This window comes from Suillus paluster, assembly GCF_016628075.1.
Source record: "Suillus paluster strain FC165 chromosome Unknown EDB91scaffold_2, whole genome shotgun sequence".
In the NCBI taxonomy this organism is placed as follows: Eukaryota; Fungi; Basidiomycota; class Agaricomycetes; order Boletales; family Suillaceae; genus Suillus; species Suillus paluster.
The window spans coordinates 1,212,379-1,224,963 of NW_024537562.1; the positions used below are offsets into that span (position 1 = coordinate 1,212,379).

The 12,585-nt window shown below is 48.6% G+C and overlaps 5 protein-coding genes across 5 annotated transcripts; 4 read left to right on the forward strand and 1 right to left on the reverse strand.

Annotated features, from left to right (window-relative positions):
• Window positions 1-14: 14 nt before the first annotated feature.
• Window positions 15-2,828, forward strand: EDB91DRAFT_1097646 (major facilitator superfamily domain-containing protein). The gene is made up of 16 exons (XM_041317069.1): window positions 15-260; window positions 320-612; window positions 664-692; window positions 744-819; window positions 887-1,071; window positions 1,128-1,209; window positions 1,260-1,291; window positions 1,341-1,518; window positions 1,567-1,633; window positions 1,686-1,701; window positions 1,755-1,919; window positions 1,967-2,061; window positions 2,111-2,141; window positions 2,198-2,253; window positions 2,302-2,397; window positions 2,451-2,828. The coding sequence occupies exons 2-16, from the start codon at window positions 351-353 to the stop codon at window positions 2,668-2,670; spliced, it is 1,590 nt and encodes a 529-aa protein (XP_041183886.1). The 5' UTR covers window positions 15-260; window positions 320-350; the 3' UTR covers window positions 2,671-2,828.
• On the forward strand, window positions 2,820-5,714 carry EDB91DRAFT_277723 (uncharacterized protein). Its single transcript, XM_041326687.1, has 12 exons — window positions 2,820-3,453; window positions 3,501-3,545; window positions 3,594-3,730; window positions 3,781-3,897; window positions 3,946-4,017; window positions 4,075-4,337; window positions 4,391-4,465; window positions 4,512-4,649; window positions 4,704-5,099; window positions 5,148-5,246; window positions 5,305-5,524; window positions 5,574-5,714. The coding sequence occupies exons 1-12, from the start codon at window positions 2,862-2,864 to the stop codon at window positions 5,691-5,693; spliced, it is 2,274 nt and encodes a 757-aa protein (XP_041183887.1). The 5' UTR covers window positions 2,820-2,861; the 3' UTR covers window positions 5,694-5,714.
• Window positions 5,715-5,807: 93 nt separating this feature from the next.
• Window positions 5,808-8,877, reverse strand: EDB91DRAFT_1242379 (Spb1 C-terminal domain-containing protein; the record flags this gene model as incomplete). The annotated part of the gene is made up of 10 exons (XM_041322178.1): window positions 5,808-5,855; window positions 5,907-6,424; window positions 6,481-6,598; window positions 6,649-7,473; window positions 7,525-7,620; window positions 7,673-7,790; window positions 7,835-8,158; window positions 8,208-8,547; window positions 8,605-8,765; window positions 8,816-8,877. 10 exons carry the CDS (start codon window positions 8,875-8,877, stop codon window positions 5,808-5,810), a joined length of 2,610 nt encoding a protein of 869 aa, XP_041183888.1.
• A 55-nt stretch (window positions 8,878-8,932) lies between these two features.
• On the forward strand, window positions 8,933-9,924 carry EDB91DRAFT_1097655 (uncharacterized protein). Its single transcript, XM_041317070.1, has 5 exons — window positions 8,933-9,107; window positions 9,174-9,280; window positions 9,332-9,468; window positions 9,528-9,581; window positions 9,640-9,924. The coding sequence occupies exons 1-5, from the start codon at window positions 9,017-9,019 to the stop codon at window positions 9,659-9,661; spliced, it is 411 nt and encodes a 136-aa protein (XP_041183889.1). The 5' UTR covers window positions 8,933-9,016; the 3' UTR covers window positions 9,662-9,924.
• Window positions 9,925-9,981: 57 nt separating this feature from the next.
• On the forward strand, window positions 9,982-12,486 carry EDB91DRAFT_1097657 (uncharacterized protein). Its single transcript, XM_041317071.1, has 3 exons — window positions 9,982-10,105; window positions 10,170-10,868; window positions 10,923-12,486. The coding sequence occupies exons 2-3, from the start codon at window positions 10,433-10,435 to the stop codon at window positions 12,155-12,157; spliced, it is 1,671 nt and encodes a 556-aa protein (XP_041183890.1). The 5' UTR covers window positions 9,982-10,105; window positions 10,170-10,432; the 3' UTR covers window positions 12,158-12,486.
• The last annotated feature ends 99 nt before the right edge of the window (window positions 12,487-12,585 follow it).

Below are 12,585 nucleotides of genomic sequence, written 5' to 3' on the forward strand. Positions count from 1 at the left end.
CGTTTCCTTTGCTATAGCTCATGCTAATACTAGTAGATCATTATACGACGCCTCAGGCAGCATCATTGCCCTCAATGATGGTTTCGTTTGGTCTTCGTCCACTATTCATACACTGAGCAAGGAAGGCACTGCAGCCTAATCTGCATCTTGAGGCATAATTGTGCCTCGGACGAATGGAGACACGTTCAACCTTCCTGTTCTCAAAGTTCACAATTGCTACAACGTTCAGCCTCAGGACTGCAAGCACCCTGCATTAGGATGTATGTGATCCGAGTGTTGACAGCGCCAAATCATGTAGCTCAATCCCCCACTATTGTAGCACGTGTGCCCACTTATAAAATGATCGCTCGATGAAAATGCGCCGCAGACCCTTCATTTATCTCCCACCAGCTTGTTATCTTTCGAGCACCCTCGGCATGTCTAACGAGAAAGATGTCAACTCCGTTGATGAGAAGGAGACGAAGGCTGGTGTCAGTGATGACATTCGTAATTTGACTGCAAGGACCCATGCAGCGGAACTGAAGGCTACAGCACATGATCTCAATAAAAAAGAGTCTCTCAGTGCATATTTCACCATCCTGGCCGCGGGTTTTGGTTTGATTAGTGACGGTTGTAGGTTTTGGCTTTACCGCAGATAGCAGCTGGTCACCTGATGCATCACAGATCAAAATAATCTGATGACAATGAGCAACGTTCGTCGGACACCATACGACAACCAGAAAGTTCCTGACTTGATTTACTAGGTTATCTTCAAGCAGTTATACCCGAAAGACTACACATCGACTGTATCCACTCGAGTCTCAAATGCCTTGCTGGTTGGTGAGTGTCATACTATGCAGTAGTAAGAACGCGACCCCTGCATACATCTAATCTGGAAATTCAAAAGGTGCTGTACTGGGTCAGGTATCTGTGGGCTTGATTTGCGACAGAGTAGGACGTAAAGTTGCCCTTGTGACAACAACCTTAATGATTGTCATTGGTGCTACCCTTGGCACTGCGGCTCACGGTGCCCATGGAAGCGCCCAGGGATTATTCTGGTTCCTGACCTTCGCTCGAGGCATCACGGGTGTTGTATGTATCTTGCTCGTGCTGCATTCTCAATGCTCAGTTTTCAATTCCCTTGTTAGGGTGTCGGAGGCGAATATCCTGCTTCCTCCACGAGTGCTAGCGAAGCTGCGAACGAGACAGCACTGAATAATCGCGGTCCAGGTTAGTTTGTATCATTTATCCAAAACGTGTATAACTTAGGACGTGAGCAGTATTCATCATGGTCACGAACTTTGTTCTATCTGTGCGTATGCATATGCTGCTTTGACGGAGGTCTCAACATTTTGAATCAGTTTGGCGGCCCCCTCGCCGTATCGGTGTTTCTGATTGTCTTGTCGGCAGCTGGGGAGAGCCATCTTGAGACGGTCTGGCGCGTGTGCTTTGGTGTTGGCATAATGCTCCCTTTGACTGTATTCTTCTTCCGTCTTCGGATGCTGAGCTCTAAGCTGTACCGCAAGGGTGCCATTAAGCGTATGCATAAGTTTGCTTTTGTATCTTCTGTTTTCAATTTGATCTCAGGTCGCGTCCCATACAAACTCGTGTTCAAGCGCTATTGGCGAGAGCTGATTGGAACTTGTGGGGCCTGGTGAGTCGTGCATGAATCGAAGGCACTAGTCTGGATCTCATCTTAGAACCAGGTTCCTTTACGATTTTGTGAGCCAAGTGTTGCGGCCGTGGGTTTTGCGGACTCACTCTTTCTCGCATAGGTCACATTCCCTAACGGTGTTTTCTCGGGTACCATTATTTCAAGCGTTATCCACAATGGCGACATAAAGAAGACGGCAGAATGGCAACTTCTTCTCGGAGTAATCGCCCTTCCTGGTGTTTTTGTGGGTGCCTATCTCTGTGATAGGCTGGGTCGAAGAAATACAGTAGGCAATGCCTCTTTGATCATAACCGCACACCGATTCGTATTTAGATGATGCTTGGCTTCTCTGGATACCTCTTATTTGGCCTCATAATTGGACTGGCTTACGACAAGATCACGAAGATCATACCATTATTCATCATTTTGTGAGTTATTTCATTAGATCACGCTGGCTCTCTTGACAGCTTCTCCTAGCTATGGGCTTATGCAATCGGTCGGAAACATGGTGCTTGTGCAATCTTTATGAGCCCATCGATGTTTATCTCAAAATTTATACCTTAGGGACCGGGTGATATGCTTGGTCTGACGAGCTCCGAATCATATGCGACTCCGATCCGGTGCGTCATTAATGACAAACAAATGATCACGTACAAACTAGTTAACAGCGGCACCTGCTATGGCCTATCTGCTGCTATTGGGAAGACTGGAGCAGCCGTTGGCACTCAGGCTTTTACTCCCATACAGAACAATCTGGGTAAACAGTGCGTTAGAAGTTTTCGTTGATGTTAATCCATTTCTTGAACGGCCTTTGAAGGTGGACATTCATTATTGCCGCCATTTGCGGCGTAACTGGTGTCCTGGTCACATATTTCTGTGTCCCAGATATGACTGGGGTTGACCTCGCTGATGAGGACGTCAAATTCATGAAATACCTCGCTGACAATGGTTGGGAAGGCGAGGTAGGTGAGGATGATGAGAAGGGGATGTTCGCAGACCGCCGCGTTGCTGAAGCTGGCTCTGCTGAAGGGCTCTGAAGGCATCCTCATCATTTAACAGTATTGAACAGACTTATATGCTACAACAATTTTCGAGTGAGGTGGCTGTGTTATGCTGCCTTTTCTGGTTGTTTGTACTTATCTATATCAAGTTATATCACCAGTCAGTCACTGCAGATATAATATTTACTTAACCCTCGAAGTTCGAACGCACCAGGCCTTCTTTTTGAATGTCGTCTCCGTTACTGCGGACATCGCGCTCGCTGTGCTCGTCGTGCCTGCGTTGGCAGCGTAGACTCTACTCGTCACAAGCAGCGTTGGTAACCTCGGCTGTTCCAACAAGTAGCTTTCAGCAGACAGTGACAGTATCTGCTGGGCCTAGTAATGCACCAGCGACAACGCAACCGCGAAAGCGAGCCCAAGCCCCCAGAGACACGAAGGTGGTGGAGAGTGAAACACCCTCACAGTCTCGAAATCCACTAGAGCCTACCCGTGTCGACCTTTACCTCGCCTCAATACACGCTGCTGGCTTGGAGCCAACCTTGGATGATATAGAGCATTGCAGACCTAAGAGACACTCGTCCCCGGAGTCGTCTAAATATGCCGAAGAGTACAATAATCTCTTGGACACACTCTGTCGATCCTTCAGCAAGGACCAGCTACGGAAGTTTACAGAATTGTATAACCTCGACCCTATTTGGACGCGTAGTTCCAGACGGAAAGTAGAATATGCGGAATCCATTATGGAGAAGCAGTGGAACTGGCCTTCACTAAAGGAAATCGAGAGAAGGCAGCGGGATAAGACAGAGGTTGTTGTCAAAAGTCAGTTTTGTTCTGTACTGCTCCCATCCTGAGCCTGACTTCTGTAGCATTCTCTCTCAACCCCAGTCAACTTTTTCTCATTCTTGGGAAAGGTAGAGTCCATTCAGGTCGCAGCCTTCCTCTTGTTGACAGATTTTCAGATGGTGCTGACTTACTGCAGCTTTCCATGCAGTATAACGTCCACATTTCACTAGCTTCTAATCCACTTGCCTTGCGAGTGGAGGGATTGAGAGGCGCAATGAAACAACTCACGGAGCACCTGAGTGAGATGAAAAGGGTAAGGTTGTGGAACTTCGTGCCAGTGATAGGAAACTAACTTTCCCCGAGGGTATCATTGATGAAATCGTTGAGCTGCCTTCAAAGCGACCTATTCGCCAGGATTTGGTCCAACGTATTTCACGTCTCGCTGGTGCTTATGTAGAAAACCTTGGTCACAAGGGCAAGGCAGGTTTAATTATCTGTCATTCGAGCATCTATTGAAAATGGCTTTAGATCAGAATCTGTGCTAAAGACACAGAAAAAATGGACATTGCAAAACGGCTTGCCATACGTGCTTCAACGGAGGTAAGCTACGCCATTATAAGAACAACAGTCATCATGCTGGACTGATAGAGGGCTTAGGCTCAAACTGGCAATTCTTCACCCCTCCTTTGCTGTGTGCCAACAAAGACAAAGCTCGAGCATTCTGTAGCGCCCTCTTTCATGCCGCACACGTACTCTATATACCCATTCCTTTCCCCTCGGTCATTACCTTGGACGATGATCAAAGGTGGATCTTTCCGGGTTCGCAGAGTTGCAGATTGGCTCGGTGCTGCTGCCACTGAAGACATGTCGAAGACTGGTGGGTTGGCAGGTAGGCAGGGAAAAGTGGTAACTAAAACTGAGTCAGCTTGTCCTGCAAGTTAGCTTGAGTTTTCTACTGACGTTTTTCTTGAAGGGAGCCCAAAGACCTTGAGGCACTGCTCCAGAGTGCCCCCCTCACCCCTGGTCACGAAAGACTCGTATCTGCCTCGTAAGTGCTCAGTTGATCAAGGAGGTTGTTTCTAACATCACCCAAGCTTTGGACACATTGTCCTTGTGCCTCCGTCACCGGTCGGACATAGCGTCCTTAGTCCCCCGTTAAAGGGGAATTGGACACTATCAAAGATTCTGAAATGGTTGCACACTTCAAACACTCCACTCACGTTCGTTCCCAGGTGCGTCTAATAATGCTACAGCCATTTCGCCTACGTGCTAATCGGGACTGCCAGTCTCCCTGCCACATTATTGAATTCACCACCTTCCAACCAAACAGTCCTTCACCGCGTGTTGTATCGCACGCTTCCAGAGTCCCAGCTTGAGAATAGTCTTTATCAAGAGGTGATCAAGATAGAATTGGAGTTCTCGATGTCAGATATGACTAGGTCCAAAGCGGCAGGACTTGAGCATGGTGACTCGGACCGCGAATTGGCTGGTGATTCATCAACGTTGGACCTCGACGTCGATCATGATACTTCGTCATCTCTGGAGTTATTCCAGGACTCGGCCACTTCGGAGGAACATTCGATGAACGCAGAGCCTAACCCTCAAGAGGTGGTTGTCAACGTTTCCGCAGCAACATGCCTCGAAGGCGTTGAATCCACGTTGGATGTCATGATGCCTGATCGGTTCGTTAAGTCTCAAGTCTAGTGCGATAAGAACTAACTTTGGGGTAGCCCAATGGATATTCAATTCACTGTCTTTGATTACACAGATGTTTGTGCAGGTGACCAACCTCCGCTGCTCGTCGAATATGCGAACCAGCTGCGATATTTGTGCGCTTCTTTCAATCATGCTTTTGGAACTGGATCTCATTCACCTGATCATTGGAAGCTTAACGTCTCAGGACCGTGAAGCGATCCAACCACAGCCGCCAGCTACATTCAACTTCCGCGGTCGGACTTACTTCCTTCAAACTAGTTTGAGTGTGCGCAAAGTTATCGAGACAACTCAGCTTCCACCGGGTGCGAACATGGACCAGTCCGTTTCTGCGCCAGTCATAACAGAAAGTGCATTGGACTTGGAGAGCAACCAGAAGTTTACCACTTGTCAGGTACGCAAGCACGATATTTGAATATACGGTATATTCATTCATGAACTAGGTGACGTTTGATAACTCTATCGGTCAGGAAGCTTGGACTCGGTTCCTCGCATCATGTGACCTTGTCAGCTCTGTTTCAACCCCTGCTCAGGGCTTTATGTCGCATCTTCCGGTCCCTTAACTTACCATCATTGTATACACTAAGAACAATAATCGATGCTCTTAGGTCACAGACCCGATGAATAATACCGCAAGCATTGGATGAGATCGATTATGTGTGGTAAACAGGTCACCCTCATCTTCGCTTTTTATTTGCCTTTTCTCTCCGTTTCTTGGCCCGTGTCTGTTGAACAGTCAGTTTCTGCAAGATCAACGCACATGCCAAAGGATTCACCTCTTTTCTCATCCTTGCATCGACCATGACATAGCGCCCCTTGATGCCTTTTGGTCTGCCTTGGACTCCCTTCTGAGCACCTTTCGCAACCACCACTTTCGTTTCTTTCTTCTGGTTTGCTTTGGCAGCTCCTCTACGCATAAGCTTCTCTATCTGCTTTGCCTTCTCGCGCTCTGTCATATCTGACGTCTCGTTTACACCCTCTGCCTTCTTCATCGCCTTCTCTAGCCGCTGTGTGGCCCGTAGTTTCTTCCTCCCCTTGGCCTCTGCGATCTTCTTGATTGGACGTGCATCCAGTGCGCGTTGACGTGTTCGCAGAGCAGCAATAGCCTCCTTAGTCACAGGGATATTCGGCTTGTAGTGTTTGGCCTCATCATCTAAGAACCATGACGGTAAGCCGTCTTTTGCGTTAAGAGAAAAGCGATTGAATCCGTCATTAAGAAGGTGCGTTTTGGTAGTTTGGCGATTTACTAATCGTTGGGCGATGGACACGGCTTCCACTGTAGTTAGGCCATACTCTGGGACATTGGTCAGAGAGTTTATCAAGAATGCCAGGTAGGCGCATTGCACATACTTTCGATGTGTTCCTTCTTAGCTTCATCTTGGTTTTCGCCCCCGGCGTCCCACATTTCAACGTCTTCGTCGTCCTGCTGGGGCACAACCTCAAAGTCATCATCCGATGTAACGGCAGGCTAAGAGATCTCATAAGCATGGAACTTAAAACGAGCATTTTGGGACGTACATCATCCTGCCATTCTTCCTCGCCGCCATCATGCTGCACCGAGGCCATGTCTACATCCTCCCCTTCATCATGATCCTCATCATGATCCTCTATGTCATCAAGACCCTCTAGACCGCCAAAAAGCTCTTGGCTGAACCATACCTGAGAAGCACGACCTCCTGCGGTTGGCTCCGCTAGCTTTGTCACGAGCTTGACCTTCTTGTGGGACTTCATTTCTGTTGCCTGAGGTCTTCTTCTCTTTCGGCCTGGTGTCTCAGGTTCGTCGTTGTCACTTTCGTCCGAGGAATCGTCATCTTCCCCCTTTGCGGCCTCCATTTGGTCCCAGCCGCCTTCCTCGTCGCCTTCATTATTATCGCCCTCCTGAATACCGCCCCATTCCTCCAGTAACCCGTTCTTCTTTCTCGCTTCCCTAGCCTTGAATTTGGTGTCGCGCTCCTTCAGTTTGTCTTGGTAAGCATCATATAGGCCATCCAATTCCGCCTCAAGTCGGGACGCCTTTCGATCCCTTTCTTCCTCAGAATCGAGGACCTCATCCTCTTCATCTTCACCTGCCACCACCTCGTCTTCGACCTCATCTTCCGGTGTGTCTTCATCCAGTCGTATGATCCCAATCCCGCCTTTATTTCTCAACTGCCTTTCAGTACCCGTCAAATCGAAGATATCTTCTTGGCCCATTCCTAACGAAGCATCGATTTGCTCGAGACCAATATCTAACGGGGCGGTCATTTGAAGCTGCATCCGTTGAATGGTCTTGGTCTTAATCTCATTTGCACGACGTCGTTCGCGCTTGGCTCGCGCAGTTGCCTCAACGTTCAACCTTTCGAGCTAATACACGAGTCAGAATGATGGGAATTCATAGCCTCCAAGAAGACAGACCTCATTTCGAATCTGCTGCTCTTCGTCAACGTCATCAGTGATCTCAACGGTCTCTGTAAGATCCTGGGCGTCCTTCGCCTTGACGTCTAAGCCGATCTGTGGGCAATTGTGAGGGACGCAGCCAACTGAATAAGCAGGCGACACCGACTTCTTGACGAAGCGCAGACCGCCACTTGAGTAGATTCTTAAAATCTCCCTTGCCGAGCACCTTCAAATCCTCGCAGCTCGCCTCTACTTCGCGACTAGTGATATCGAGCTGCAACCATCTAAAACTCGTCAAGACAGCACAACAGAAGACTAACAATCATACTCTTTTTCCTCTTGCGACTCAAAGGTCATTTTGTTGACCAGCCCGAGCACAGCCACTGGGTCAGCACTCCGAATGAAGTCACTTGCGGAAGCCTTTTTGAACAAAGTATAGTCCCCATCATCGTAACCGTCACGTTTCCGACGCTTCTTTTCAGGTTGAAACACATTGGCCTGTGCATTGTTCGCAGAAGTACCCTTGTCTGTACCAGATGCGATAGTAGTAGACAGGTCCTTAAAGACATGTTTGGGGTCCAAAAACTTTGGATCGATGTGTTTGGGCGCAAGGAAGTCCCGGCAGACTACGAAAATCTCAGCAGACACATTTCTACCTCCACATAAATAATAGAGGACATGACCACGATGACAAGACACACCTGGATGACGGAGGTTTTGTAGCTTCCACCTTTCCAAATAGCTGATTGAAGACCCAAATGAGATTGTTGTAGTCGACACTTCGAAACACTTTGGTGACAAACGTCCCGCCCTTGACGAGAAATTCCACAGCAAGTTTTAAACTCATCAGCACAAGCTCGGATTGGCTGTATGCGTCCTGCACCCATGCAGTACCGACATTTGGTGCACCATCATGAAGAACAACATCTGCCTTCCAATCCTTGAGCTCGCTACGAATGAGGTTACGACACTGCGCAGTGGTTATGTCTGCAGCGAATGTGACGACACGAGGGATAGGTTTAATTGGTACAAGATCCACACCTGCAGAGTGAAATGAAGGAATCAAGATTGATCTTCAAGTGTCCGTAAAGCACTCACCGACGATGACACTATTCGTAGGCATGTATTTGCTAGCAACCTGTAGCCAACCTCCAGGTGCCGCGCATAGATCGATGCAGCATCGGGCTGATTCGAGGAAGGCGTATTTTTTGTTCAATTGAATTAGCTTGAAGGCCGACCGCGCACGGTAACCTTGCTCTCTAGATACAATGCGTTAGATAAGGAGATGGTGTTCCAAGGAAATGCGTACTTTGCAAGCTTATAATACTTATCAAGCCGACCCTTTCCTGTCTTTTTCTGTGCTTTACCCATGGCTGGCAAGTACTTATACAACCACGACGAAGATGGCTTTTTTACAGTAAGCGCTCGGTAACAATATAACGGCTTGTATATTGATTACATCAGTAACATCACCCACACTCGACTGTCTATAGCCACAGTCGACACAGAGATGACGATTCCTAACTCTTCGACGCCACTTCTCCCGCGAGGATCGACTTTTGTAACGCCCTCGCTCCTTTGGAAGTCGGGGGCTATCTTTGGTTGGCTATATTGTTAGCTTGTCGACCGTCATGATCTGAATCACGTCTATTGTGCTTGCCGTTTAGCTGCTGCAGGAATGATTGCTGGCGCATTTGGTTCCCATGGTTTGAAGCGCAGGTCAGGTATCACTCCTGAACGCTTGTCCGCATGGGGAACGGCGTCTCATTTCGCGGTTCGTAATCCCTCCTCATGTATGACTTGTTTCTAACGACTCAGAACAAAGATATTCAATGGCCTGGCCTTGTTTGCGATTGCAATGCATCCTCGATTCTCGACACACAAGTTTGCTGGCCCTGCTATCGCGGGAGGAGGTCTGGTCTTCTCCGGCTCAATCATGGCACTTGTTCTGTGGGGAGAAAAGTGCGGGATCTCTCTTTATATGTCCTGCCCGTGCTCTAATATCATCATGCGGTATCCAGATTGAAATTCCTTGGACCTATCACTCCTATGGGCGGTATGGCTATGATTGCTGGGTGAGCCAAACCAGAATAAAATACTTCCAGCACGCGCTCATGTCGTCGCATTGACTAGGTACATTGCTCTAGCACTATAGATCAATTCACTCCTTCTGAAAAATAGAATGTTCTCAAGTTGTGTTCCAGCCATTTTTCATTCATGGTATAAGTACGTCTTTGTTTGTCCTGGGCTGCTTGGCAGTTTATAGGCCATGTGCCTAGCTTTTCATTGTATGGTGGTGTGGTACTGGGATGGCCGTGCTAAACATAGTTGACTATGGGCCATACCTACTTCTCATCAGTACTGCCCCGTCGGGGTTCGATGTACTCCCGTAAATTCAAAGTATCACGTGACCGACGCGTTGAGGAAGTGAGAGACGTGTCAGCTCCGCTTGAAATGTGAGAAATAAGCGTACTGAGTACATCATCTTGGTCGTTAGTTTTCGCAGCTCGCGCGATATCCCTTGCCATCCCGCCCACCGTCACGCACGTCAATATCTAATTATCTTGGTTAAAGACACCATCAGAAGTCTTTTTTACGCGTGAGTACTTCTTGTGTCGGGCACGAAATGTATAGTGCCTAAAAGTAGTCATCGATCCACGTAGCCTAGCAGTCACCTGCCATGTCTGACACACGACCCACTCTGAGCACCTCGCTTTCATTTACTGCAACATCATCTACGAACACAACTCGCGCTCTGAAACGACGTTTGACGTCTACTTCGGATCTCCCTTTTTTCACGCCTGCAGCTGCCTCATTTAAGCCAAAACCATATACGCCAAATGGTTCTTCGGCTCCCATCCCGCCGCCCCCGCCGAAGTTACAATCTGTTGTGCGGACGCATTCAGCGTCATCCTTAGTTCAACATATGCCCATGATGGATCCCTCCCCGTCTGATCCGAACCTCGTTTTTGTTCACCCCCCGTTTGTTGCCTTTCCCAACGCTCACCTTTATCCAGAAGGCCTCTCCTACTCATTGATGGCTGCGAATCCAGATTGGTTCTTAGATCAGAATGATTTCGTTAATGGTTCATCAAACAATCCAGATGCAATTCCTTATCCTCCCCAGCTCGAACCACCCAGAGGATGGTGCCCAGCCAAGAAAAAGGATCTCAAGGCTTTAGGTCCAGATGGCTGGCCTGAAGGGGAAGAGCCAAGGCTGCGTTGTACATTCTGCAGGAGAACGTACGCCGGGGTCAATGCGAAGAGCATGTGGAGGCGACATGTGTATGAGAAACACAAGATTGCTATGTCGAATCGTCGGGAGGGACACGATCGCACGCGCGGTGGCCGCGGATCTGGCAGTAAGCTTATACCCGAGGTCGCAAACCCTAATAACTAAGTTGTTCTCACTCCAGGGGAACGAAGTAACCATCATGATAAGGAAAATTATGCAGAAGATTGTCGAGGTTCAAGGGGACCAGACAACAAATCCAGGAAGTCAGGAACCGGAGGGTCGGCCTTATCGTCAAGGAATAGCATAACGCCTACCCCAGACCCAGAGGATGATGAAGCAGATGACGATGACTTGCCCGCGCCCTCAGCACCTGTCATTGAACAGAATGAGTTTCCTGCCCTTTCATCTCCTCCCATCCTTAAACACACAAGACCGCTGGATGAGGGCTTCATGATGCCAGATTCCTATGATTCCCGGACAAGGCAAGCTGATGACACGAGCGCGTCCCCAAAGACATCAAGCTTTGCTGTTCCCATGTCTCCTTACGATCCAACGTTGACGCCATCGTTCCGCCACTCTCCGCCGCGCCTTCCTTCTGACCAGCCCTGGCGCTTCCCGAGTCCCAGTCACCCCCTCCATTCTGGGGCCAGAGAATTTTGCCTATCCATGCTCGCGCGTGCCACTCCTGCTACAAAAGGTTCTTCTGTCATTGACTCAAGCTCCCCAAGCACTGGTACGGCGAGCGTTATGAATACTCCATGCAGCATCACATTCCGCGGAAAGACGTTTAGCGACCTTGGCAGCATATTCACCGAAGGAAGCTCTCCTATCATCTTTAGACCTTCACCACGCCACCTATTTTCTGATGGTCGTTCGCCAGTGCCAGTGTATACTCGGCTTGACTTCCGCAAACGCTTGAATGACTCCCCACTCGGCGGTGGTCTACGTCGCAAAAGCCATGACCGGAAAAAGTCTGCCATGAGCAACTCCTTCGACTTGCAGGGCGGCTGGCTTTCTGATAACTCGCTCTCATCTTCGGCGAGCAGTTTGAACAGCACAGCAATACCAAGCCCTGCCCGCCTGACGAGCGACGATCCCTTTGGGAGCCCCTTCAAGCCGCTTGAACCTACTTTACGACATCTGCCTGAAAAGAGGGTTGTATCACCACCGCGGTCCAGTCCAGACGCGGAAAGCCCAGTGATGAGGCATTTCCGTTTACCGGATAGTGAAATGTCAGAATCAAATGGTGGTGGCCTCATTGGGCTAGGCATTGGGTTGATGGCCCCGTTCGATCTTTCTACCTCCCATGTTTCCCATCGCGAAGCAGAGGAGAAGGATGAAGCGGAAGTCGAAGGAGTGTTAATGGACGTATCTGACGATTTGGCACCACCGTCAAAGAAACGCAGGGTGACGTAGCCTGAGTGATCTTGTTCGCTTGTTCCACTAGTTTTCGATCCGCTTTGCCTTTGTATGTCGTTATCTGAACGGTTTTCATCATTTATCAGCTCCAGAATTTCTCACTTGGCTTTGGCATCTGTTTCAGACCTGTACACCGTTGTTTTCATGCCCATCCTACCTTACTTGTATACTGTTTTGCCTCGAGATGTATTTGTTCTTGCCGCCGGTTCTGTTGCCAAGCATTTTAAGGTTGACTCTCATATAACAAACATTTTTGGAACCCGAAGTTAGGGCTTCCTAATTAATGTGTTCGATGGGGTCACACAAACCCCGTCTCTACTTCTCAAAAACTGTCATATGCGTGTACTACTGGAGACACTGGAACAGTACAAGTCAACCCTGTAGATATTGATTTTGAAGTATTTGATGAGTAGAGTATATCGCTG